We start from the raw sequence: 27,731 nt of genomic DNA on the forward strand, positions 1-27,731 counted from the left end.
AAAAAATTAACGTGAGACGATATCTCGTTTAAGCATTTGGATCCATCAAAAATCACCAAGTCCCTGATTTTGTCGTTTTTTTGTACTTAGAATTCCACTGAGGTATGACGGGAACTTATGTTTTAAATCAACTAAAATAACATTCTTTTAGAATAGAATTTTGAATAGCATTTGAAAGCAATATTGAAAGTACTTGCACATTTTTTACGTAAATAGTAAACACTTCAATGACGTTTTTTTTATGATATTAAGTGACAGGGCGAACTAGTGGTGCGCCTGTCACACTGCGACATAAGTTATAAGGCTTGTGCCTAGTTTGGACAATCAGTACACCTATTACTTACTTTTATGTGCAATGTTTGTACTTTGTTTATCTGTGCAGATTTTTTTTATAACATCAATTAACAGGACAAACAAGTTGTGCGTAAATGTCGTGGCAACAAAATGAGCGTGGTTTAAGGGAATTTATTGTTATCAGTCCGTAGACAACATTAATTAACGCTGTGCAAAAATGAAAGTTTGCAGCCATGGAAATAACAAAGTAATAACATTAAATTCCTCGATAGCTTTCGACTGTAAAAAATACTTATTTACAAAATTTTTTGCATAAAATGAATTTATTAATTCATCTGAAACGCTGATATTTGTTTAAAATAAACTTTGATATTTTAAATTTTTTTGTCACTCAATATACTAGCGTTCAGGCTGTTTACTATTGCTTTTCTGTTCGCTAGTACAACGGATATAATATCGAATGGCAACTGAGATATTTTGAAAGGTATCTAAAATTTAATCCCATAAATCGGTCCCATAAAATTATATAGAAGTAAATAGAATATTATTTAAAGCTCTGGCTTTCATAAAACTGAACGGCGACAGTAAATTATTATTTTACGACTTCCTCACAATGTTACCTACTGCGAAACCCCATGTCTTTAAAATCAAGTTTGCAGTGACTAGTCCAGATTAAGATAAATAATGTTTAGAAATATGTTTTAGAAAACGAAACACTCTACTTGATAGCATTCTTATTTCGGAGTCAGCATGTTTTTAAAGCTGAAATATTCTTTCCAAGAAAGAAATTACCAGATGTAACACTGCATAGCGTTTTGAATACATTACAACGTCTACAACAGAAACATATATATCATCTAAGTAATTAAAAAACATCTACATATTTTGTATTTATTGGTATAAAACAATAGCTCCATAATTATGTCGAACGAAAAAATATTGATGAATCCCTAATATTCATGGAGCGATATAAAACGCGTGATGTTTTCTACTTAATAGCCTTTTCCCTCTTACAGCCATATACATCCTTTAGTCTTGTGTGTAGATAGTCAATATTTGGTAGCACTAATTCCCCAATCGGGTCCGACAGATCGGGTCTGTCCGGTTTAATGGCCTATAATAAAATTGTTCCAATCGCTCGAAAAGCCGACGACCTAAACACTTCGTTTTAATATATTATATTTTATAAGATTAAAGCGGATTAAAAAAAAGGCTTGGCGCTTATCGACAATGAATGGCTATTTCGCTTCGCTGAACGTCTCGAAAAAAGTTAGCTTAAATCTAGTTGAGGTAAATAATCACGTTCCAAATACCACCAGAGTTGCAAATAATACATAACCAGTTTCGATTTAAGTATCTCAAATATTTCAGACTGTTTTTGTTTGCCATAATCATAAGTGAATCGAGACGCGAATATATCATTCTCTTATCTCCCATCAGTATCAGCAAATGACAAGTCGTGCGGGATTTGTGCTGAACCACTTTTCAAGAATTCAGACAGACAGTAATGACTTCGATCACTAATGTCTGAAAGATAATCTCTGGTAATGTAATTAATCAGGATAGACTCCGTTCTGAGAAATGTACTATGATCAAGAAACTTTATAAATAATTCTATTTCCAAGTAGCCGGGCGGATACGGCCACACTTGGCTTCACATCTGCAACTTGAGTTACACCGGCTGCCTGTTACGTGCATATAAATTGGGTTTTTTAACTATGTCGTAGAAAATTAAAATGTGCATGAAAGCGGATGCTCCATCATGCGCTTAACCTGTAATTACGGAATATAGAAATATGAATGCTTAATGTCTTACCTGTGATCTCGCAAGTGGTCTTGTCTTCGGAACGCCTTCCCGCAAATATCACAGGAATAGGGCCGCTCATCTGTATGCGTTCTTTCGTGAATTAGCAAGTTGTATGACTTTGTAAATTGTCGATTGCAGAATTTACAAATAAATTGCTTCTTAGGTCTGGACGCCCTACCAGGCGCGCGCAGTAATCTCCTATCTAAATGAGGATGCATCTGGTGGGGTCCAGCGCCGGGTGGAAACAGTCCAGCTCCAGGAAAAGTGAAACTACCAGCAGTTGTTGGTGAAGGTCCAGGTGCACCCAAGAAAGCTCCGGGTGGGCCATAAATTGGTGGTTGCGAAGTTCCATCAGACATAATTCCTTCAATTGATCCTGTTCTGTGATGAGGAAGTAGCATTGCAGCAGCAGCTTCTCGTAACGCTACTTCTTTCCTTTTTTCAACCATCATAGCCATCAAATCAAAAGAATTTCTTTTAGAAAAGTTTCCTGCTGCTCTATCTGGAGATCCTTTAGCGGGCTCTGTTCTTTCTCTATCTAGCATTCTATCTCTTTCTATCATTTCAGATGGTATTAACGCAGGGTGCATTTCGTTGGGATACATAACAGGATGCATGGCTCTTGTTGGTACTACAGGAACAAAAGCTGAAGATTCGCGATGGGATGAAGTAAGTAAGGCACCAGTTGTCATCTGTCTATGGTAAGATATAGGTGGTGAATCAAAATTGCCACTTGGATTCCTGCCATTTGAAGAAGGCCGCGTGTGAGCCCTTTCGGGATTGCTTGCGAGGAATTGATCATGTCTGGATCTCAGTGGCGCATTGACAGAAGTGTCAGGCGTTGGGCGTGGAGTGGACGCCCGGGAAACTACAGTTCCACTGTTCTCCGACATCACGGGTTGAATAACATCTGTAATGAAATAAAAATATTTATTACTCCTGTAATTTTACTTTTATTTACACCCCTTGCAGTTTATTGAGTTCGATGTTGACAAATTCAATGCAACAGTTGTTATTTTAAAAGGGCAAAGAAATGTCGATAGTACGGTATGGAATTGAACACAAAGCGGGTTTAAAATAAATGTTATTTCATAAGAAAAAAGTATAAGCAAGTCGATGGTTATCTCTGAACCTAACACTGCGTCGCGTGGACAGGTACAAACTGTTGCATTCGTTTTGAAATCTTACAGAGCAGGTGTTGAACATTCAGATTTATGGATCGAGAAACATGCTTAATTAAGTAGCTCTACATTGTTTCCACTTAAACATTAGCATAAAATAGTCATTATTCTCACACAACCTACCTACGCTCAAAGTTAACATGTCGGTAATATTTAGGATGTGATCGAGAAATCATTTAAATAGAAATCAGTTTACTTATCAAATTGCCTTTGGTCTTGTTTTATTGATCCATAACTGCCTAGCACCAGAACATTATATGTTTAGTATGCACTTTGTTTGGGTGTAACCGTTTTAATAGGTGCGATCCTATCGAACAGCTCCTAGACATGTTATGGATAGTTTCAGTATAATAAAAGTAGAGCGTCATTCAATAACTTACATTATTCAAATTTATCATATACCTGATTTTATTAATTTTGAGATGTGTTTCATATTTTAACTTCATAACTTGTCAAATATTCTACTGAGTTTTTAATTTTTAAGATGTCTGATTTACATTTCAATTGGGTAAATTCGTAATAATACAATGGCAGGCGATATGTACATGTAAGTATTATTTTAAGAGTAAAATGTCATATGAAGAAGATTATATCATACAATGCAACAAGAAAACACAAGTTACAACAATAGGTATTATAGTTTTCTTCGCCATTTATTTGAACAGCAGTAACATTTCTGAAAAGATTGCTATTCCGAGATTTACGATTGTCCGGGCTATTTCAATTCGAAATGACTATCATGGCAGGGACAATAAAACTGACATTTGCTTTATTGCCTTGGCTATAATCGTGTGTTTTCATAAGGTTTCCGGTGCCTGTGACTTGTAAGGGTTTGTTTAAGTATCTGTTTGTTATTGTTTTGTAGGTTCATATTAAATAGGATCGATAATGGTATTAATTTTAGAAACAAAATTATGTTCTTCTATTACTTTCAAATCGGTTAAAACAAAAAATGATTAAAACATATACTACGTCAGCTATAGCAGCTACAAAAAGATTAATCTTAGAATCAATTTATTCAAGCGAGATCGAAAAAGAAGGCGAGCGCGCCGGGCCCACATTTCACTACGCGTTGCCCGTTCTACCGTAAAAGCCTTCTGATTCACCATCTCTGTCACTCCTGCAGATTTTTATGTCCGTCTCACTTGTGCCAGCGTTGTGCCTGATCGAGTTTCTACCATCTTACTTACACCGAAGCTGTAAAACTACTTTTATCTCTCTTTGAGAATTTACAGATATGAATATGTATGTATGCACTGCAGTAAGTAATGGTCTCTGGGATGTAATATCGGTCATTTCAATAATATAAACTTTTGAAAGGAATAATTTGAAAACAGTACGTTTGAAAATTTAAATTTCTCCTGAGTCACAAGCTGTTCCTCGTTTAGTACTTCATTTTATGAAAATTTTAATCACGATGACCATAAAGATAGGCTTTAAGATCCATTTTTCATTTGTTACCGTGTTTGTCACGTTGATTCGTGAAAGGAATTGCGTAGTGAATATTCAGTGATCGAAAGCTGAGATTTATATAACGAACTTTAACTTGGACTAAGCAAAAATTGTGAGCTAAGCAAGTTTTTCGTATTTACAAATCTAATTAAAGCAAACATTTTGAATTTACTTCTTAATTTCTACCTGAAATTAGGCAAAGTTCATCTTGTAATTACGAAAATTTTATTTACTGACTATTCATTACTCAAGTATGCAAAGAGACGATGTTAAGTGACTTTTTCAAATGTTTTAATTACCATTTATATGTTACCTTCTAACTTATCTGTGAACTATCTTTAATTATGAATAGTGTCATCAAATATATTGAAATTTATGGATCGAGATTCATGCCTGATGAACGCGAGTGTTTCTGTTGCCCTGTTAATTCTCACTGAATATTTCATAGTGATCTCAATTGAGAGAGACTGATTTAATACTGCGTATGTGTGATTTGATTATAGTGATCTATTGTATATTTTAGGCAGGTCTAATTGTATTATGAATTCTATGTTTTGTTTGCTACTACCAACTTACTGGTGCAATGCGTCTATAAATGCCGTCTCCGTGTCATTACTTTATTAGTTGATGAACTTGGATTTCAAGACGTATTCCTGAAAATGATTTCTTCTAACAGTATGTGTTCAATATTTTGTGTCGATTATTATATTACATGCAAACACAGAAGTTTAAATATATTAGATTTATTTATTTGTTTAACTGCATCATGGATGAAGCACACAGAAATGTATCTCGTATAAACTCATCAGCTCGCCACCGGCAGGGAGTCCATCCTTACACTTTGGAACCGAGTCGATCTTGTACTGTACGGTTTCAGACGAGCTTCCTCCCACGTATTATTAGGTTATGGAATGAACTCTCTGTCGTGGTTTTCCCGCAGGAATACAGCATTGAGTCCTTCAAAAAGGGCTTGAGAAGGGTCCTAAAGGGTTGGCAACGCGCTCGTGACGCCCCTGCTGTTGCAGGCGTCATAGGCGACGGCGACTTAATATATAAAAAAAATAGACCCTATTAGGGTGTTGCCTTTCTTGTATGTCTGGCGCATCATGGGCAACAATCAGCGAGTACCTTACGCCAATTAGCGAATCTTTTCACCACTATGACTTCTTCTTCTTATTGTATCGATGGCATACACTATATTATTGTGGCCCAGAAACAATTGCCGCTTTTTTTTATAATATCAAGTGACGGGACGAACAAGTCATGCGCCTGATGGTAAGCTACACGCCTGTCCATTACAGTTGCAGTGCCACTCAGTGCTTTAAATTGCAGATCTGAGAGGCAGTGCCACTGCGCCCGTCACCCTGAGACATAAGTTGACAAGTCCCATGTGCCTGTAATTTCACCAGCACCCTAATCGTTCTAAACCGGAACGCAGTAATGATAATAATAATAATAGCACTCATCCTTGCCCCGCACTAGGATAACCCTGTGTCACTGGTGCCATGGACACATACATAGATAAACACAAATTACACCCAAACTCACGAGAGAACTAAATGTAGGCCATACAAATATTTTTCCCGACCCGGGAATCGAACCTGGGATCTCTGCGTGGCAGCAATGGTAACCGTTCGACCACAGAGGCAGTTTGCTATGCTAACATTACTGCTTGGCGCAGAACTAAGTAAGGTGGCAGTACTTCCCTGATCGGACTCTTTCACAAGGAGCTCTACTCCTGTTCGACTGCGCTTTCCACGTCACTAGTAGTAGCCGCTATGTCGAAGTGTGGGATATATCTGCTATAGTGATGGAAGGAGTATGAATAGTACGCCATTGCGAGGCGGCTTCCTTCGTGCACCTCACCACGATAACAATTATAGTGTATGTCATCGATACAATACGAAGAAGTAAGTTGCATGTAGATATGTTTTCCTTACTTCCATAAGAGTATGATCTAATCATCCACTGCACTAAGATGTTTATTGGTTTTAATGATAATATACTTTATATATTGATCAACCAATTCCGGTGAATCCATTTTCGGTAAATCGCTTTGTTCTTCACCCAGATACGCATTGCCGTTTTGATAAGGTTCTCGTTATCGTTTGATGGTAAAGATTAACTACTATTTGTTCAGCAATCACACAAACTTAAGGTAAACCGCTTCCACGGTACCATTTGTAGTTGCTTTCTGAAGATAAGGCCGTTTTTATTATAATTTTGTGTACTTCAGTTAACATGTTACTAGAATTTATTTGGGTTAATGTTGGATGTAAACATTTTCTTTCTCGGTTTTTTCTCGGGTTTTTTTTTAAATTAAAATTAATTCAATACAAAACTATATCGTTTTGTCATATTTTAACTTAATCTTAGTCCATATCGAGTTCTTAAGTTTTCGCGATTGTTACACATTGGAAATAACAGGCAATCGTGACCATGGGACCTGTAATGGGCCCGTAACGTTAGTTAGTTTGAAAAAACAAACACAAGCAATTTACGTATGGAAAAAATTGTTTCATTTCCAATTTATCTTTGTCCTCTCTGTTAAAATTAGTCTAACCATGCGACATAGGCAGTAAAACAGTAACAGTAGAACATGCAATAAAGAAATTAATTACATAGACACTAGTTGCTCTTCTATCTAGAATGCATTCTAATGTTACATTTGCATAGACCTAAATAATTACACTGTTATAAATCAACAATAGGTCTCACTAATATGTTAAAGCCATACGACTTCATCATTGGCCCATAGGGTGGTCCTTTGATACCAATACAATAGACCCATAACAAAAGCGTAATGGCCAGTGGTTTGCACACCACAGTACATACAGTATCTAAAAAATCTACATCTCCCATCGTAAATTTCGCACCCACAACCATATAATGCTATTGATAATTACTGTGGAAAACGGTGGCGGAAAGCAATAACATTGCTTAAAATGGTAGAGCAATGCTGTGAACCGCATATCCGTTACTTCCCAGAATTGTTTTACTTTCCGCGGCATGCGCCACCAAAACAATAATAAACAAAAAAGCATCACACGCATCCAAACTATGTAACAGATGATAATAAAACAGGTAGCGGTGCTCAAGCGCACCCTGATGCCTACCCAATTTATTCCACATCCGCTGTATTAAATTACATATACCATAGAAAAAACGAACTCACAAGGCGACGGGTTGCCTGATCGATTGTCAGATGTGTCCAACCCTCCACTCAGGTAGTTCCGCAAAGTTTACAAACCAGGGGTCTGCAACTTATGGAGATTCATTGCAATTTTTTGTCACATTTCACAGTCCAACCACAGTGGCGTCGAGACAGGTGAATAGAAGATTAGTGGAAGCGCACACAACAATGGACGCACTATACAGGCCATAAAACAGTTAATAGACACTGTGAGCGAAAAGTTATTACCCGTTACGAGATGTGTCACCTGTCCGCGCTTATAAGAGCACAATCCACATTATAAATGTTCACTGTAATCCTAGAATTGAAAAGTTTGGCACTAGTGTTGCTGGTGGTAGTACTGGGTAGTTTTTTAGTTGTTGTCAGTGGCGCAAAGGCTGCGTGCGCGCATGGCGCGCGACTAGTGGGAGTAGAGCGCGCGTACTACCGCGCCTGCGCCGTCAGAGGCAGTAGCGCTCCCGTGTCGTCCCCTCCCCCTCCGCGTTGCGGCGTCACCGAAGCCTTCATACCGTTTTTACTTTGGGAGCGATAAAAAAGGGAAGGATATCGCTGGATTGTTTATTTTTCGTGTTAGTAGCTTATAAGTCGTGTAAATTAACGCCGTCCTCGAGTGTTGCTTCGAGAATCATGAATTTCGGCCGTAGTTGCTAATTGTTAAATGTTTTTCCTATGTTTTTCTGTGTCTAAATTCAATTAGAAACTTTTTATAGGTTTTTGATTCATACAAGTTTGTCATAGTAGAGAGGTTAGTCACAAGGTGGTCACAAGTAACTCTAATATAAAATGAAAACAACGTGCTAAATTTTATTTTATTCTTTATTACAACGAAGTCTATCAATACAGTCACATATATATTATTTAAAAAATGTCTATTATAGTGAATTATGCATACTTTCCATCAATCAGGTTTTTACAATCACTTCATACATTAAAATTTTATAAATAAACTTAATAAATTTCGTATTTCATACTAATTATAACATGAAATCGATAAATGTAATTATATTTTGGCAATTATAACTATACAATTTGGCGTATTTATTGGGAAATTTATATTAATAAATATTTGAATAAAATAATAGATAATCAAATTTTTTAATCACCTCAACGCTCAACTATGACTCTGATTACTTATTTACTGAACACATTTATAACTATTTTTATATATTAAAATGTAGATAAATCTACGATTCACTGATGAATCTATGTTAACGTGCTTTATAAATTTTGCGATTATTTAAAAAAAATGTTCTCTTATGACATTCACTAATATACAACTTTATTCTACTCTATAATAAGCATTTTTAACGAATCTGTTAATATTCAAGTCTTTTATTTATTATTCAAATATACATATTTGAGCTTTTACACCATTATTTATTTTATATACATACCGCCATTATGTATCCAATATTTACTATTCGTTATCAATTTAATGCACATTTTTAAGTCACCTAGAATGGACCGCATACTAAAGGAGATATATTTTATCGATTATAAATAATTTTATCCATTATAAATAATTATAATAATGTGCCAGACAACCACACCAATTACCTGGTTTTAAAGTACGGGATTAATTGTACTGTGAGTACCAGAGCAACGGATTTATAACTCCAGGGCAATATCCAGAACACCCAGACCTGAACCAATTTAGAAAAGTTAAATTCCCAAATTGGTCTTTTTTTATGAAACCAAGTGACGGGACGAACAAGTGGTGCGCCTGGTGGTAAGCGACATGCCTGTCCATGACAGTTCCCGTGCCACTCAGAGAATCGCAATAACCTGAAGGGCACTGCCATTGCGCCCGTCACCCTGAGACGTAAGTTGACAAGTCCCATGTGCCTGTAATTTCACCAGCATCCTTACCCTTCAAAACCGGAACGCAGTAATGCTTACTGCTTGGCGGCAGAAATAAGTAAGGTGGCTGTAGTACTTCTCTGGACGAACTCGTTCATAAGGAGCAAGGTCATCCAGTACCCCTAGTGACAAATAATGATTATAAGTGATTTGTGATGAAACACTATGCAACGCTCTGTAACCCTTTCTGAATACATAATCAAAATTCAAGTACTAAATAACGAGAAGTAAGCTAAATTTAATGTCATAAAGACAAATTTTAAGTTATAAATACAATTCAACTTTATGTCAAAACTCACAACACTGATAATAATCACATTTATAAAAATTTTAAACATAAGGGTTACAGATAAACGAGAAAAATGACATAATAATCTCATAAATTGTGCTTTTTGCATTAAAACCGAACTATTTATTAATAACCAGGCGTTGGCACTTCGATATTAAGTACCTAAACTACACATTCTGTCCTAAGGTTCATTATCTACCAAAGCATAGAAAAACCGGATTTCAACAAAACATTTCGTTATTTCGAATAATCTACGCCATTAAATCAAAATAACGAAATAATATTGTTTCATGAAATACAGCTTTACTCCGGTCCACTTTGATAGATACCCCATTAACTTTTGGAACTAGAACTACTCTCTCACGTTATAGTGAATATGTACGAATTTTATCTATTAATAATAGGAATATTTTTCATCTAAATATACTGTTCAATTAATTCAATGAGATATAAGGTCTACAATACTTTCAATATCATCTAAATTATTTCTCTATTGATCCGTTTATCTCTTCTGATGTTTTTAGTTAGCAACGGTAAAGGGCCCCACCGAATAAACGTGTATTATCAAAACATCAAATTATTGATTTTTTCGAAAAAATGTACGACGGAGATGATGGAAATAAATTAACTTGCGTTTTGCACGTCGTAAATGCAATTTAAAATTTTTATAGGTGTATTATTTTGTTACTGCGAAAAAACGCTGTTTATAAAACATATTTTTTTCCATAGAAAAAACATTTAAGGTAAATTAAAATAGACAAAGAATACAAAGATCAATATTCTGTGCCAAACTGGACACATCGACTCCTCCTACGTCAAGTATCGTATGTCGAAATTGCCACGTTTACAGGGGAGTGTTTTAAAGTTCTCCGTTCATTCGACAAAGCTCGTTACTCATGGAGTGATCATCTAAACGATATCTAGGATTTTATAATACTCTACATGAGTAACGTGATTGTCCGAATAAAAGTGAGAAATGCTAAAGTCACGTGTTATGCTTATTTCAGTGAAATAAGAAGTTTAAAAGGCTCCCCTGTTAACTTGGCAATTTCGACATACGATACTTAACGTGGGATGATCGATATACTAGTTTGGCACACATGCAGGTCCAAGTATTGTCAGATCTAAGGAATTTTTCTTTATATTCGAACTTTGTATTAATAATTTTATTATAACAAACTAATAAGATAATGTCACAAAACAAAATGTACATCATATTGGTAGTAAAACATCGTAATATTCATTACAATTCATATTAAAATAGATTATTTGTCTTTTTTGCATTAAAAATAGGTTTTTATTATATAATGAAAAAAAAAACGTGTTAAAACTTTTGCACATTTATTCAGGGGGGACGTCGGCTTAGAAAGGTTTTCAATTTCGAAATTTTTTCCACCTCGTTTTTAAAAAGAGGCCGATTAAAAGTTGATGCCGCATTATTGAGTGGATATACTTAATCAAGACTTTCAAGATCTTCCTTCTTTAACCTCGATTCAGTAAAATTTATAAAAAATGATCGAGATTTTATTTTTCGAAGTTTTAATTTCCTCATTCAACTGTGTTACATGTATAGTAAACATTTGATTGTCTTTATCTCCCATTCCGTTGCCTTTAACTCTGATAGTTTACAAAATATTTTTATATCATTTTATGTAGGTAGGTTAACTCCTAAACCTCATATATAGTATATGTAATATATTGATGTTAGTCAATAAAGGTATTTAAAATCATGTAGATTAAAGCTCTGCTTTATATTTTATTTTGTCGTTGTCGGGTATGTCTCAAAGTCATTGGTAGTCCTATTAGTTACGTTTAGATCTTATGATGGTAGGTATATTCCAAAAAATGTAATGTATAACTCCAAAATCTTTGTATATATATATTTTTTCGTCGTACTCACGACAAACACTTTTATAGTCATTTATATATTTTATATCAGACGATTATTTTTTAATAAAAATATAAATATATTAAAATGGCAAACGAAAATATTGATCCCTATAAAATGTAAAATGTAACTACTAGTTTTAATTCTGACAACAAAAAGGACGGGAACCAAGTTTAAGTTATAGCACTCGACGATGTTGCAGTGCGCGATCAAAAAATATTTCCTATTTTTCATTAGTTTGGTCTATAAGAAAGGTATTTACAGTCCAAATGTACTTTACACATGTCTATACAGTCGACGCCCTAAGATACCTGACCCTATTGCTGACTTACATTCTGAGATCCTACTTATACATTCAACAGACAAGTGTAAAGGAAATCCAGCTTTTTGGTTGAAATTTGTATTTATGTAATGTACTTAAATATCAAATTGGCTTAAAAAGTTTCAAAAACGTCATTCACTAATGATGCAATAAGGAAGTCATACCGAAATTAATATTACGGCTCACAGGTTAAAGGTTAAGTTTGTTTAACACCTTTCTTCACACTGATCTACTCATAACCAAATAGGTGGTTAGGGAGTCAGGTATCGTAGGGCATCGACTGTACCTTTATATGTACGTACCTATACAACAAAAGTCGCTGAAAACTATTTGACATCTAAATTACGAAAAATTACATCCAACTTTGTTCAAACTTTAAATTCTCTCTAAGATCAGCTTCTTCTGATGTTGACTGCAAAACAACCGGCTACTAAGTAATAGACTAAGTACTAGAATAAGTAACAGAATAAGTACTTTTATTAAAAATATTATTCGTTTAACAATGTGCTTTGCATTATTATCTATGTGAAGTGTTTGGGCCAGCAGGTAACAGACATAAATTTTTAAGTAACTATAAAAATAACAACGGAATATATATTTGCTTAAATTATACAAAATCAAATGAATCGTCTGAGGAATTAGATGGTCGTCAACCGGCCTTCATCCATCGGTCTATGGAATATTCGAGCGCCGCCATCCACCTGTAAACGATATAATTAAGTGATAGTAGTCTCTCAAGTTCTGTACCGGTACCATGAGATTTCAGTGACAGTTACCGTTAGTGATAGCATAAAATGTTTGTATACAAAATATTGTTTCTTCTTGTGACTGCTACGGGCGCTGTATAATTTGCCATCCAAAATTGTGAAGTAATTTACGCGGTCGCTAGGTACTACTACTGTCACAGTAAACATGGTAGAAGCACTGGTCGGGAATAAAGAACTTCTAACCGCAATTGCAGAGATTGCAATCATTTTATAGTTTTGTTACACTAAACTCAAATAATCTTTATGTCACACTTGAAATCGCCATATTCATTAAACTCTACTCATTCGTAATGAGTAAGGAAATCAGGAGTGGCTCTTTGTAAATAAAAATTTGTATAAATTTATCATTTACAATATTTATTTTATGGATAGGCGTGTAGTTCACCATCACGCGCAGGACTTGATCGTCCCGTCACTTGATATTATAAAAAAAAATTCAAATGTGATAGATCAAGACATCTTGTTAGAATTATACTAGTCACACACACGCAGAAGCTGTAAATCTATAATGTAAATTGTTGTTTCACTATAGTTTTGAACTTCGTAAATGGCAAATTTTGAATATCAACCGGAATCTTATTAGAGATGCGTATATATTGCCCCATAAATGAATTTGTGACTTTGTGAAGAAGTTCACTGTGTTCTAGAGAACAGCCAGTTTATTTTTATTCCTCGTATGAGTGTTAAGTTTATGACTATTTATCATAAAAATATTATTATTTTGCTTAACATAAATTAAATTTTCGTAATTGTATTGTGACGCTAACGTGAGAATATTCATTTCTTTAAACTATTGCTACAAAGTGACCGGCATAGCTCGCAAAATAAGTAAGCTTAAGTGGCAGTGGGCCGGGTATGTCTACAGGAGCGTTGATCGCCCATGAAGCAGACTTGTTCTCGAATGGCGATCACGTCAAGGAAAACGTAGTATAGGACGCCCTGCGGCAAGATGGACAAACGACCTGAGAAAGGTGGCCGGCATCTGCTGGATGCGGGCGGCATAAGACCGGGAGAGTTGGCGTGCTCAAGGGGAGGCTTATGTCCAGCAGTGGATGCGTGTAAGCTGATGATGTACGTTTTTGTAGGACAAAGATTCTATTAATATCGACTGTATTATCATTACATTGTCAATACAATAAATTACATAAAACACATAAACGCAGCCACACGTCATTTGATTTGGATTTTGTTTTTGGTTTTCATTAAATAAATTTAAAACTTTGTTATGTAACTGCTCAGACTTTTAATTTTGTAACTTTCGAATTTAATTTGAACACATTTACATTATTTGTTTATAATCATATCCATTCGTTTGTATGTAACATAACAGATGGTCAACGCTTCTGATACGATGTTACATGTGCATGCTGTATTTGCCTATTATTGGGTTTCATCATCATCAACCCTTTTATGCGTCCCACTGCTGGGCATGGGTCTCCTTTCAGACGAGGGTTTAGGCTATAATCCGCCACGCTCTCCCAATGCGGGTTGTGGACTTCACACGTTTTCCGAGGGTCGTGAAATTTCTTCAACGTGCAGGTTTTATCACGATGTTTTCCTTCATCGAAAAGCTCGTTATACATTTCAAATTAAATTTCGCACATAAACTCCAAGAAATTCAGAGGTGCTCGCCCGGATTCGAACCCACGACCCTCTGCTTGAGAGGCAGTAGGTCAAACCATTAGGCTACCACGGGTTACTATTGGGTTTACACTCGAGTAATTTCTGCTGTGTTATTTTATGTCCATATTTAATAGAGTATTTCTGTCGGCGAGTCTAATAAATAAAAACAAATTTAAAAAATGGACAGTTTATAATTATCATCAATACGTAACGCATCCAATTTTTGGTATTTTTTAGTACCAACAGTTCGTTTCATTTAGGACAACGGGTTTTCCATAATTAAAATTCCCAATCCATGGCGCGTCTTGTACATGGATGACAGTCCACATTGTAGAGCAAAGGCGTCGATAATGTAACCTAATTCCCTGTATTAATTTAGATATGTGTCCTTACCGTTTCCTGTCCATTTCCGATTCGGTATGGAAGTAGAAATGTCTTTGTTTTGGTTCTGTTGGCATGACTTCGAAAGCGTATTTCTTACCACCAGGAGCGCAGGATTGGACCTTGTATCCGTGGAGACATGCCATACCTGTAAAACAAAATAAAGTACTCAAATGAACTTCATCTATTCTGCCTTCTTGTTATAACTATTGTATTTGTATTTTGGTAACTTTCGAGGCATTGACACCTAAAGTTCTGTTTTGTTTGAAAAATATGAAATAAAACTGAAACTAAAAAAGGTACATAAAATCGCTTATAGAGGGTTGTAGATGGTGTTTAGCTGATTCCAGACATGTTCATAACTCAATTTCGTTAAAGAACCGACAACGTTATTTGTATCTAAGGAGGGTAGTATTCGTAATTTAAACATTTTGTATTTTCCCCGCGTGAAACTGTAATTTTTAAGGTTGGATAACACTTTAGTACTGCGTTCACACTATACGTGTGTTGTATGTGAAGTAGAGTCAGAAACCTCATGTGAAACACGAGATTAATATACATATTGTATAGGAAGTGTTAAAGAATCAAAGTCAGTTAAAGTACGGAGAGCTACACGCTAGAGAAATCATCGAAATTTCAAATTGATAATCAAATATCACTCGATTAATTTGTTCACCTTTGTACAAGAATAACCAGCTCTGAGTAAAAATCAAACTACGCACTGAGGTACAGAAAACGCATGTACATACCAAACGCGCTCTTGCTATTTCCATCATTATAAAAGTATAAGCAGGCATCTTTGAGGACACAGTATCGTTTGGCCCAGGATTTCCACTTGGAGCCTAGCTTCATCAGGTATCCAAAGCAGTCGGGACGAGGAATGGATGAAGGTGGTAACTTCATGTTTCTCATGGTAACTTCCAACCACCCGTCACGCTGAAAAAAAAGGTCATCGATGTACGTACCTAACTTGCAAATTGCAAAAAGGACACGTACCTAATAAGAAATAGAGAGTAGTAAACTAAAAAAAAATATTTGTTTAAATGTTTTATTTATATGAATAAACAATATTGCAAAGGTAGAAAAGCTTTAGCGGCTATTATACACATGGAACAAAGTAATAAAATTCGTCCATTTGTCAATTTAATGCGACTCAAATTCACTTTGTTTTTGCTCGAAGCATTCCTGAGACGTCGTAATGTAGCTACGGAAGTAAGAACCACTATACTAGCAGGATGGATGTTAATCCGTAGCCGCTAAAATTGTAGAGGCAATAAACGCCAGAACCAGTTTGGGTTGAAATACGAGCAGGTCGCTTTGGTTGCTTGGTGGGCTATAAGCGGCCATTTTTATTGAGATACGTTGTGACGCCATCTAGCACATACCAAGTGAACTTCTACGCTAGAGCCACGAGATTGTTTTGAGTGGTGATTGTAGTTCTAAATATTCGTTAGGTTCTAGCTTTAGTTGCAAGAGCAGATAAAAATCTATCGTTATTATAACAAGCCTACCATCGTAAAAAGCATTATAATAGTAATCTTGAGTTGTGCAAGACAAATTGACACACAATTTCTGATCTAATGTTACTGAATTGCGCTGTGACATGTTTTTTCTTCTTTCAAATTGTAATGTAATTTAATTTAATCTATGATATTTAAATAATATTGTCCACCTTAACTGTTAAAGTAAAAAGCACAAAATTTTTATTCCTATTTTTATTCTAAATTTATTACGTTACTACAATAGTACCATCATTAGGGTACTAATGAATTTTTTTTAATCTTTATTTAGGGGCTTTGATCGTTATTGAGCATGCTATTGAATTATTACGGTGCGAATACGAATAATTTTAGCTCTTACTTGGTTACTAGCGTCAATGGCATGAGCTAGAACAGCGCGCCATCTAGCGCTGGCCTCGGCGGTGTCTGCAGCGAGTTGCAGTCTCGTACCACCACCGCGCTGCAGTCGAAATCCGTGCGGTCGACCCACGTCTTCCTCAGTGAGTTGGTAGTTCACTAACATTAGCGCTCCTACTGGATGAATACTCTGAAATGTGGTGGTAAAATGAGCTGTATTATTGGGACATTAAATACAATAAATAGCTTGAACGTTGTTTACGCGCCCTAGGTTTATTTGTCATATTTATAACAATGATTTTATTATTAAGTTTACTGAATACATTGATCTAGAATATGACGATAATTTACTACCATGATAATCAATATGTTTTTTGTGAAAGACTCTTATCGTACTCCTAATCTCGTATTCTTAAAATTTATTAATAGAAAGATCGAAAACTAAGAAGAATTCCTTCGATCCAGCTGGATCCGAGCTGGATGGAGTGGTTTTATTTCTAAACTGTTAAATCAAGGAAAATTAGAACAATTAATAAAGGAAATAATAAAAAGAAAATTCAAAGGCTAAGAAACGAAGGGTAATAATTTCAGTAGGTACAATGTACTAAAAAATCGACCTCAAACGTTCGTGGAATTGCATCTATTTGTCAAGTTTTGTGGAAATCGGTTATCGAAAAGTGCGCGATACTAAATTCATCCCCTAGTTTGCTACCTTTAGAGGCGGAATATTTTCTTCAAATCTAAATGATACTAATACTGAGGTACCCTCTTTCCAACAAAAAAAAAAGAATCATCGAAATTGTTTCACAAACACCGGAGTAGTCACGTAACATAACTCCTTCTTTTAAAGTCGGTTAAAAAATAGCGAATTCATCAAGTGTCTACTTACAGAATCGGTCTTGTAATAGTAAAGGCAGTTGTCTCTCTTGAGGACGAACCAGCGCCGTGTCCAACGCGGGGAGTGGTGCGTTTTGAGGGGGGCAGCGCGCCATAAGTATCCGGAGTACAATGCCGCTGGGCCACCTTCGTGTGCTAGAGAGGCAACTACTTCGCATGTTCTAGCCACCTGGTAAAAAGAAAATGGACGCGATTGTCAGACATGTAGAAAACCTTTTCAGAAGGTTTGTAAGTGACAATTATCGTTGTGTTGATTTCTTAGGTTTTCGCAATTATTACACGTAGGAAATGAAACTATTTTTCGGATCTAAGTCGAGTATACCTCTTTGTTTTATCAAACTTGTAAAGGGTCTGAAACGTTAAAAATCAAATTATATCTAAGAACGAAAGATTTAGATCTGACAAATTGTTTCATTTCCTGTAGATTAGAAAAAATACAATTATTTTGATAATTATAAAATTAATTGTAACAGCAAAATGCTGCCAATAATAATGTTGTGTTGGTAAGTATTTGTATCAAAGACGTATCCAAACGTGTCAAATGCCAATCAATAAAATTGTCAAAGAAAATAAATGTCTTGATAATTTAATTACCTGCCTTTTCTAGACGAAATGTTGTCCATTTTAATATGTAGCGTTCTAATTACACTGGTATGGCACTAGTGGTAGGTACTTGTTACTTATTCATTTGTGCATTAGGGATTTCTCAGTGTTCGCGTTGTGACTTACCTCGAGTTCCAATATCTCGGATCCGGAATGAGCAATTTTCACTACTTCAGAATGTGTTTTGTCTAGAACATTGATACCTGCAAAATAATAAAATATATGTCATATAGTAGTTGTTACAGGGTTAAAGGAGTGATTATTTTGGTTCTGTACTTTGGTGACATCCCACACTGTACCAATGCCACGCTGCCTGCTGCGAGGGCGAAAAACACTGCAACTTATTTCCTACGACAAACCACCTGAATCCCTTGTGTGTACGAACACGCATAATGACCTTGTGTGGTGCAAGACTCGTACAAAACAAACAATCGCAGGCACGTGGCCCTTTGTCGCCGTGTGGTCGGCTTCATAGATTAGATTTCAAACAATAAAGTATAGCAAATATTTACAAAAGATGTTGGGTAACTAGAGATAATAAAGTAACAGCTTACCGTTAACGGCTATGACAATGTCGCCCACCTCCAACCCGGAGGTCTCGGCCGGCGTATCGGATTCGATCGCTGACACCACGACTGGTTTACTCCCATGGATCCTGAATCCAAATTCCTCATTGCCGCGTCTCACCACTACGGTCTTATCGCTCTCTGAAAACAAAAATAATGATCTTCTTAGGCATTCTAAATGGCATAATTATACGATTCAATAAATAGGTATATTTATCTGTAATATTGATGTATTGTAATGCGTTAAAGTTTTAATTTCAAACGATTACCTATTATAATTTACTAAGAAGTATCAATAACTAACTGAACCCGTGGTTCAGATGGTTAGAGCAATGCTACGGTGTTCAGCATGGACGTGTGTTCGTGTCCCACCGGGTCGACGAAAAAAACTTTTCTGTGTATTCGTAATCCTAACAAAGCTAGTGGAGTTACTTCACAAAAAAATCTCAATAAATATCAATAACTAGTTTCCTTAAAAAAAAATTATCAAATTGAGATTCAAGTACACTGAAGTATCCGTGTGGTTCTTACCTGACAGCTTTTTATATGCCTAGTAAATTTATTTGTCACTTGACCTGATTTTCAGACGTATGTATCAAAAATTCAGTCAACTGTAGACAATAGAGTTAAGCAGTAAATTCAATATTACTTGTTCCAAGTTGCTATTTTAGGCTGTCGTCACTAATTACGTAATATAGGAACTATGGAGCTTAGTGACTGTGGTACTCTCGTGAACTTATCAAGTACCTATGAACGCATTTGTGCAAATGTCCGGTTATCCCGTATTTACGTCGTACCTAATGTTGACAATCAGAAGACTGATTCTGCAATTTCGCGGAATAAAAGTTTCACTATGTAAAAGAGTAATTTTCAGTTTCTCTATCTGATTTCGGTGGAAATTTTAATTATACAAATATTGTAGAAAATTATCATGAAGTATTGTTTCATATTCGACTGTAGTAACCTGAAATATTATTAAATACTTCAGGACAATATACTCGAATACTTAAATAATAAAAATTACCACCAAAATTAGGTGGAGAACTAACCTGGAAATGTCTCAAAAAAGATGTTTCGCTGCAACAATTGTCCGTAATGCTACAGGGGTTCGATTTTTTTATAATATTAAGTGACGGGACGAACAAGTCGTGCGGCTGATGGTAAGCTACATGCCTGTCCATAACAGTTGCCATTGCAGTGCCACTCAAAGCTTTAAACCGAAAAGATCTGAGGGGCACTGCCACTGCGCCCGTCACCCTGAGACATAAGTTTGCAAGTCCCATGTGTCTGTAATTTCACCAGCACCCTTACCCTTAAAAACTGGAACGAAGTAATGCTGACATTACTGCTTGGCGGCAGAAATAGATAAGGTGGCAGTATTTTCCTGGACGTACTCTTTCACAAGGAGGTCTGTTGGTACTACGTTACATTGAATAATTGTTTCGAGATAAATAATATTCTTTTCGTTACCACATGGTTCCGTCGCAACCAATCTGTGGACTTCAGACTGTCGACACCACAGGACCAGCATCAGTTTGAATATTTCTTCCAATTTTTCTCTTAAACTACCCTTTGGGTTCATTATCATATCTGTGACTATAGAAAAAGGAAGGAAATAAATTGAATTAAAAAATATTTTTTTCTTTCTCAATAAGAAATTAAATTAAAATACATAACTTTATCACAAACAAAATATAAGAATACTTACAAAAAAGCCCCATTTTCAAAAAAGCTATGAATATCAAGTGGTCTTGAACTTCATAGATCTAATGACCCCGTTTTGTCACTAACAGTACTTGTAACGCATTCACTAAACGAAAATTACGTCATTTACAGTCTCCTAAACATATGTCTATTTAAAATCGATACAAAGCAAACCATTTCGTACAGGAAACGTAAAAATATCCGACAACAGTCGCGTGTCTTCAACAACTAAGAACTGACGTTCAGAAATGCTACGAGAATTAAATTTAGTCCGGTCAAATATACTGGCGCGTGTATGTATGTCTCTATGAAAAATACTTTCACTATTTCCGAGACGCCAACTTTACAGCAATCAATTTAAAATATCCATTAGTTTTATCAGTTGAAGGTCAAATTTGTTGGAGCACACATTGAAAATGCACATCACAAATAACGCTCGAGATACAATAATAACACGAAATTGTAGACTGAAAAATGACGTCATAGGACGGTGAATTTTTGCTGCCAATATCGAAGACAAATGTAAGAATAAAGGGGACACTCTCAAAATAATTAGTGACGTTTTGAAATAGGGGTATTAGAAATAGGCGTGGACGTCACAGTATTTAGTAGAGCAGTTACCGCATGTGCTCTGTTGATTTATGACGCAATCTGTTAACTAAGGGAGAACGGGTAACGGATAAATGAAGGTCATTGGGATATTTATTTTTAGTAAGTACGTTAGGTGTATTAAAAATGTGAGTTTGGTATAAACCAGAGATACGTAAAGTGCCTTGTAAGTATATAATTACTTTCGTATTAAGTTTTAGGGCAGTTCTCATGAAATTTCGAAATTCGTGCTTACGATATTTATGAAAATTTTTAGGAGGCATTTGTATTCATTTTTGATCAATTTCATAGTACTTATGTTCCAAAATAAATGATTCTTAAAAAAACGTATAGGGCAGTCAGAACATTTGAGGGTGAGGAAATGACTGTTAGGGACTGACGAAACAAAAATAAACCAAAAAAATATAGCGATATAAACTTACTTTTAGACTTAATATTTTGTATAAGCTTACTGCTACCAATAACTCGTTTGAGTGAAACATTAATAAATAAAATCAAATGCTTCACTTCTTTTTATATGATGTGAGGGAATGACTGTCAAAAATGTAACTTTAAGAATTTTAAATTAAATCTTTTCATAGTAGAAACTTTTTACAGACACAAGTTAAATTTCGTCATTTTAAACGTTTTCAGTGCTGTTAACTTTTAAAAACTTATAAAATGCATTTACCAAAGATTAAAAATGCGTTCACAAATTGAGTGAAGGTAAAAGTGTGAGGGAATGATTTTTTGGTTGAGACATGAATAATAACACATTTTATAAATCTATTTATCGCTTTTTTACCAATAGATAGATTTAATTTTGCAAAAACATATTTTATTTGATAGAATGTTTAAAATTTAAATATTATTTTGTTAAATGTGCTGATTTAAAGCACAGATCGTGTTTGATTATGGAACTTGGGATATGTCCCAACTGTCACTATGGTGAGGGAATGATTTTGGGGACATTTTTATTTTATTATATTATTATTTTTATTTAAATACACTAATAAATATTTTATGTAGGAATTAGTAGCAATTGATTATAATAATTTGATATTAAATATTAATTTTACGGCAAGAATTAAATACTTTTTTATATAAACCTAAAGGACATGAATGTCAACATTTTGTAAGAATTACCCTTCAATAACAACAAAAACATCTTAATTTTAACATTCTATAGTAGGTGCGCGTATTTTGTATAAATACGTATAAAGGCGAATGAATGTTAACATAGTCAAATTGAATTGGCAAAATATTTAGCTACAGTCGATGCTTCAACATACATATTGCACAAAGCAATCTAACGTAATCAACAGAAAAGTGTAAAGAAATTCTAGCTTTTTGGTTGTAATTTGTATTTCTTTTTTATAATGCCAACTTATGGTACAAACAACTCATGCGCCTGATGGTAAGCGACACGCCTATCCATAACAGTTGCAGTGTCACTCAGAGCTTTGAATCTTAAAGATCTGAGGGGCACTGCCACTGCGCCAGTCACCCTGAGACATAAGTTGACAAGCCCTATGTGCTTGTAATTTTACCAGCACCCTTACCCTTCTAAACCGGAACGCAATAATGCTCACATTACTGTTTGGCGGCAGAAATAGGTAAGGTAGCAGTATTTCTATTTAAATTTATGTAACGTAATTAAAGATCAAGTTGGCTTAAAAAGTTTGTTAGAACGTCATTCAGTATTTTACGTATCACTAAAGCTTAATTTTGTTTAACACATTTCTCCACTTTGAACCAAATAGTCGATTAGAGAGACAGGTATCCTAGGCCATCGACTGTACGTACTTTAAATTTATATCTATATATATAAAACAATAATATCTCGGCGACTCATTGAAAAATTATTTCACACAATAAATACACAGCAAATAATTAAATATGCAATCTGCCAAAATTTTTTGTCATAAATAGAAATAAATAAATATAAGACAACATCACACAACGGTACCACAAACATCTAGGTCCGAGACAAAAGTTAGTTAGGTAGTTAAAGAGAAAAGTTAGTTCTTCTACATTGACCCGACCGGGAATTGAACCCCAGAGATGGCGACGGCATGAAAACCGGTGTGTAAGTCACGGAAGTTGTTAAAAAATGTATTCAATGTAGAATGGTACAAATAAATTCAATGTATTCTCATTTTTTGTTAAGTTTTCTTCTTAGAGTTCATAGATAAGTATCAATTCATAAAGAAGTCACTCACTATGCAACCAAATTGTTAGTTGTTTTTTAAATTTTGTATGAGTAAAAACATTTTCATTACCAAATTTGTTTCGACGACAAAAAATACAGCGTATTTTTTACGAAATTATGTAGAGTAAGTAAAAAGTCTATCTACTATTTTCACTACACTGCTTGTCTACTTACCAAACGAATTATCTGCCTGTCTTCTATTTAGTTCGATACAAGCTCGTCGATGCACCAATCTATGCGTCAATGCGACGTATTTCTTGTTGAATTCAGTTTCAGACTCCGTTGGGTCCTCGTGACCGGATTCTGATGTATCCAACACATCTGCAGTAGAACAAACAGTTCATGGACTCATTTTTTAGAATATTTATCTCAGCTTATTCTAAATTAAAATAATAGTTTTCGTTTTCATATTTCAACTCGAATCAGTCATTCAAAACGAATTAAATTATTTGTTAATTTGCGAATAGATTAGGCCTTAGATATTATTCAAAAATGAAAAAGGAAAATAAGCCGCCTTAGGTGCAGATATGCATGCATATCTTCCAAGTAAAAAAAAGTAAATTAGATAATTTTCTACTAATGTCTAAATGTCCAAATGTAAAATTGATGACTATTTACACTTGTTAGAATAAAAAACTATGACAACCAAGGACATGGCGATTAGACTAAAATCTTCGAAAAAATTTGGTGATTATGATGATATTACTAACTCAATTCTGGCAATTTGCGACTTGTACCTTTTCGCTCTACAGCGACGACATAGTCGAACAATTATTATTAGTTCATATGTCACGAAGTCAAAGTTAAAGTCAAAGTCAAAGTCAACTAATCATTTAGTCCATAGGTAAAATTTTTACACTTGAAAATGTAATTTTTTAAGCTATTGCTCGTTCACTACGCTGACTTCCCTGAGAAGAACGAGCAAGATACTCCAAGGATTGTTCTTTTGAAATAAACTTAAATGCTATAGAAAACATATTGAATCATATTTGTGTGGAATCTAGACTCACGTTGTCTTTCCATACATCTTTATCTAGCACGTAGTCTACCATTTTGTAATATGACTTTTCAATTAAAATACTTTCAATGGAAGTTTTAAACTTAGGATATGGTAATCTTAATATTTTCGTTCCGGAATCTTATTGTAAAAATGTATACGAATAATTAACTTAAGGAAAATGACACCTACAAGATTAAAAATATTATTTTAAAGCCTTTTATGGTTTTATTATTAATGTGATTTCATACTACTACCAATTAAATGTTTCTTATCGTTATTATTACTAATTTTATAATATAATTAAGTGATAATCATTTATGAATAGCCACAAAACATATGCTTGTCAAATATTTATTGATACAATTTAATCGTAGGTACTCAGTCTATCACAACAATTGATTTAAAGTTCCGCTTCTTATTCATGTCAGGAATTATTATTGTACTTGCCTGGAGGTATTCTTGTCCAATGATCGCCATTTTCAGATAGTAGAATCCAGTTGCCACACCACCATGGCGCTGCGTACACACCTTTTTCTTCTTTGCCGCCTTCAGCACCTTCTGAACTTCCTGAACACTCTTCATGTTCTGTGAGCAAAGTTTTGTGTAGATACTACAACCGCATTCAATATAATTATAGTGTTTACTGGATCAGCATAATCTATAATTTGACGGTATCACTATAAATTAGATGACTTCGGTGACCCAACGGTTTGCACTGTGGGCACTGGATTAGAAGGTCCCGGGATCGATTCCCGGTAGTATCAATATGAGAAACGAAATTTTCTAAATTGGTTCTGGGCTGGGTGTTCTGGGTGCCCCGGAGTGACTTCCGTTGCTCTGGTACTCAATGTACGTGGAATTCCTTAATATGAGACTATTTTAAAATACTTTTACTTTAAAGGTTTTCAAACTTTTTATTTGTAATTTTAAAAATTTACCTTTCAGTTTAAAAAAAAAATTTAAATATCAAACATACTACATAATAAATAGAAATAATAAATTTTACACTTGTCACAAGTATTAAGCTGCATACACGTAATAATATGAACTAAAATTACACGAACGAAGCGCCTATGAAAAACTTATCGGCAAAGTTTTTGAAAATAAAATTGTATAATAACTCACCATCAGGATCTGCACTTGAGCCCGCCAGTTTATCGAGACTATTTCCCGCAGATCGAGCGATACGAGTATCTTGTGGTTTTTCATTTGCTGCGTATTCTTCTTTGCCTCTTTCCTCAGACTGCAAGAAGAGATCAAACTTACTTTGAAATATACAATACAATGAACCATAAAGGAACACTAAGTACAACGTTAAAGTGCTTTTCAATTGACGAACGAGGTGAGACGAGAATTGAAATCTCACGGGTCTATTTTCAGCAAAAATCGCGATTAATCGCGCTGAAGTTGTCGAGAGTGACATAAAAATATTGAAATATAAATAATACTTATTTGATAAGGATAAGGCTGCAAGTATTTGTTTGACGCAGTGTTTGTATTAAAACCTGAGCAAGCGAAGGGTGCTGTGATTGAACCACGAGCTTAGCGAGGGCTTCAAGACATAAGACGCAAAACAACTTTTCACCTCACAATAGCGAGGAAACTTGTAGATGAAAGCAAAAAAATTAACTATAACAAATCAGTTTTATTCATTCATACATCAAATGTAATATATTATTTGATTTTTAATTCGGGACTTAATCACTTCTCACAATCTCGAAGTCCCTTCGAGACCATGGATGGTGCAATATATCCGAAACGTCGAGGTAATAAACATGTTTCATACGTGATTAAGTCCCGAATTAAAAATCAAATAATGTGTAAAAATCGTGAAAGTTTAAATCAAAGTAAATATAATATAATAAACAAAATTAGTTATCGTTGTCAATTTCATGTCATCAATGATAAGAATAAAATATACCAAGGGATTTCTATCACATAAATAATGTACGACAAGTGGCGAAGTTGAACGTGTCATTATGTTTTTTATCATCGAAAGAAAAAGTTAGTTGCACTACATTGTGGTGACCACGGTCCATCGTCTCGTTCGACTCTCAAAAACCTTTTCCATGCTAGTATGTAAAAACCCTTTTTTTGAGAATAAAAGCCTTTCCGTTTTAGTGAGGTGAAAAATTATATTATTTGGTTGATAAATATAAAAAATGCGACTGCACCCTGCAATTATTTGCAGAAAAGTAATAAGATAAGTAAATCGTACTTATCCCAAAATCTCGCGATTGATATTAATAGCCCTCGCGACGTCGTCCTCGCGTCGCTGTCGCGCGAGCTCGTGCGAGCCCTCGCGAGGCATCGCGTAACTCGTATTTCCGTTACTGAGTTAATAAACACTGCATGTGGGCAGCAGTATAGCTTAATATTACGTCTACAAATATATTTCAATTCTCGTTTCGCACATTCTCGTGTATTCAGACCATTTGCACCGAATTCGCGTTTAAAGATAATTCAAATTTGAAATTCTCTCATACAAATTTCAATTCTCGTTTCGCTTGGTTTCGTCTCGCCTCGCCTGTGGAAAAGCACGTAATTGTAGAAGTTGATGTTTTTTGTTTCTTAGGTTTTCACGTAGGCAAACAATCTACCATACAGCCTGTTCATATACTTATTATGAGTTTTACTAACATATTTTATTGACAGTGCACGTCAAAAGTTGATAAACGTTTATCGAATTCTAGGAAATTGAACCTTCATAAAGTCGAAATTGAGGAAGGAGACTCGAGAATGAAGCAATTGGGATCAATCTCATTAAAAGTTGAAATTATTTGTCAAACAACAATAATCCATTTAAGTTCAATGATATATGTAGTCTTGGGGTAGAAACGTTAGCGTCGATATCGTTGGTTAGAATACATTTTTTTCGAACACGAAGCTATATAAACTATTTACGCATTAAAAACAATGTAGTATTTTATATCATTACTTATATAAGTTTATATAGTAAAAAGTAGACATTTGTATTTATCCTTTTAATGGTGATATAATTTTATTTATCTAGAACAATGCAGTCACACTACTAACCAAATAATTATATAACAAATATGTTTGTTTATTCTTTCTCGTCTTCTGAGGGCAGTGCTAGCGTATTTTTTTTATGGTTATCAAGTGACAAAACGAACAAGTTGTGTGCCAGGCGGTAAGCGACACGCCTGTCCATAGCAGATGTAGTGCCACTCAAAGCTTTAAATTCCAAAGATCTAATGGGCACTGTCATTGCGCCCTTAACCCTGAGA

At 34.9% G+C, this 27,731-nt stretch overlaps 2 protein-coding genes across 2 annotated transcripts in view; both read right to left on the bottom strand.

Moving 5' to 3' along the window:
* Positions 1–2,074: 2,074 nt before the first annotated feature.
* On the bottom strand, positions 2,075–8,360 carry LOC113231370 (protein bowel-like). Its single transcript, XM_026465663.1, has 2 exons — positions 7,910–8,360; positions 2,075–3,011 (listed from the first exon to the last, which is right to left on the bottom strand). The coding sequence occupies exon 2, from the start codon at positions 2,992–2,994 to the stop codon at positions 2,107–2,109; it is 888 nt and encodes a 295-aa protein (XP_026321448.1). The 5' UTR covers positions 2,995–3,011; positions 7,910–8,360; the 3' UTR covers positions 2,075–2,106.
* Positions 8,361–12,295: 3,935 nt separating this feature from the next.
* LOC113231521 overlaps positions 12,296–27,731 on the bottom strand; it is a 100,294-nt gene continuing 84,858 nt past the window's right edge. The window contains exons 26-36 of the mRNA XM_026465846.1: positions 25,609–25,726; positions 24,931–25,068; positions 23,658–23,804; positions 20,450–20,584; positions 18,968–19,120; positions 18,540–18,616; positions 17,803–17,979; positions 16,918–17,103; positions 15,807–15,993; positions 15,070–15,205; positions 12,296–12,987 (exon numbers count right to left, since the gene is read on the bottom strand). Of these exons, the coding sequence (XP_026321631.1) occupies positions 12,936–12,987; positions 15,070–15,205; positions 15,807–15,993; positions 16,918–17,103; positions 17,803–17,979; positions 18,540–18,616; positions 18,968–19,120; positions 20,450–20,584; positions 23,658–23,804; positions 24,931–25,068; positions 25,609–25,726 (1,506 nt within the window). The 3' untranslated portion in view covers positions 12,296–12,935. The remainder of the gene's footprint in view (positions 12,988–15,069; positions 15,206–15,806; positions 15,994–16,917; positions 17,104–17,802; positions 17,980–18,539; positions 18,617–18,967; positions 19,121–20,449; positions 20,585–23,657; positions 23,805–24,930; positions 25,069–25,608; positions 25,727–27,731) is intronic.

The sequence above is a fragment of the Hyposmocoma kahamanoa genome, unplaced genomic scaffold, assembly GCF_003589595.1.
Source record: "Hyposmocoma kahamanoa isolate Upper Pololo Valley unplaced genomic scaffold, ASM358959v1 65, whole genome shotgun sequence".
Lineage (NCBI taxonomy): Eukaryota > Metazoa > Arthropoda > Insecta > Lepidoptera > Cosmopterigidae > Hyposmocoma > Hyposmocoma kahamanoa.

Bases quoted from the DNA above. Each gene is read 5' to 3' on its own strand.
- LOC113231370 (XM_026465663.1), bottom strand. From the start codon at position 2,994: ATGTCGGAGAACAGTGGAACTGTAGTTTCCCGGGCGTCCACTCCACGC.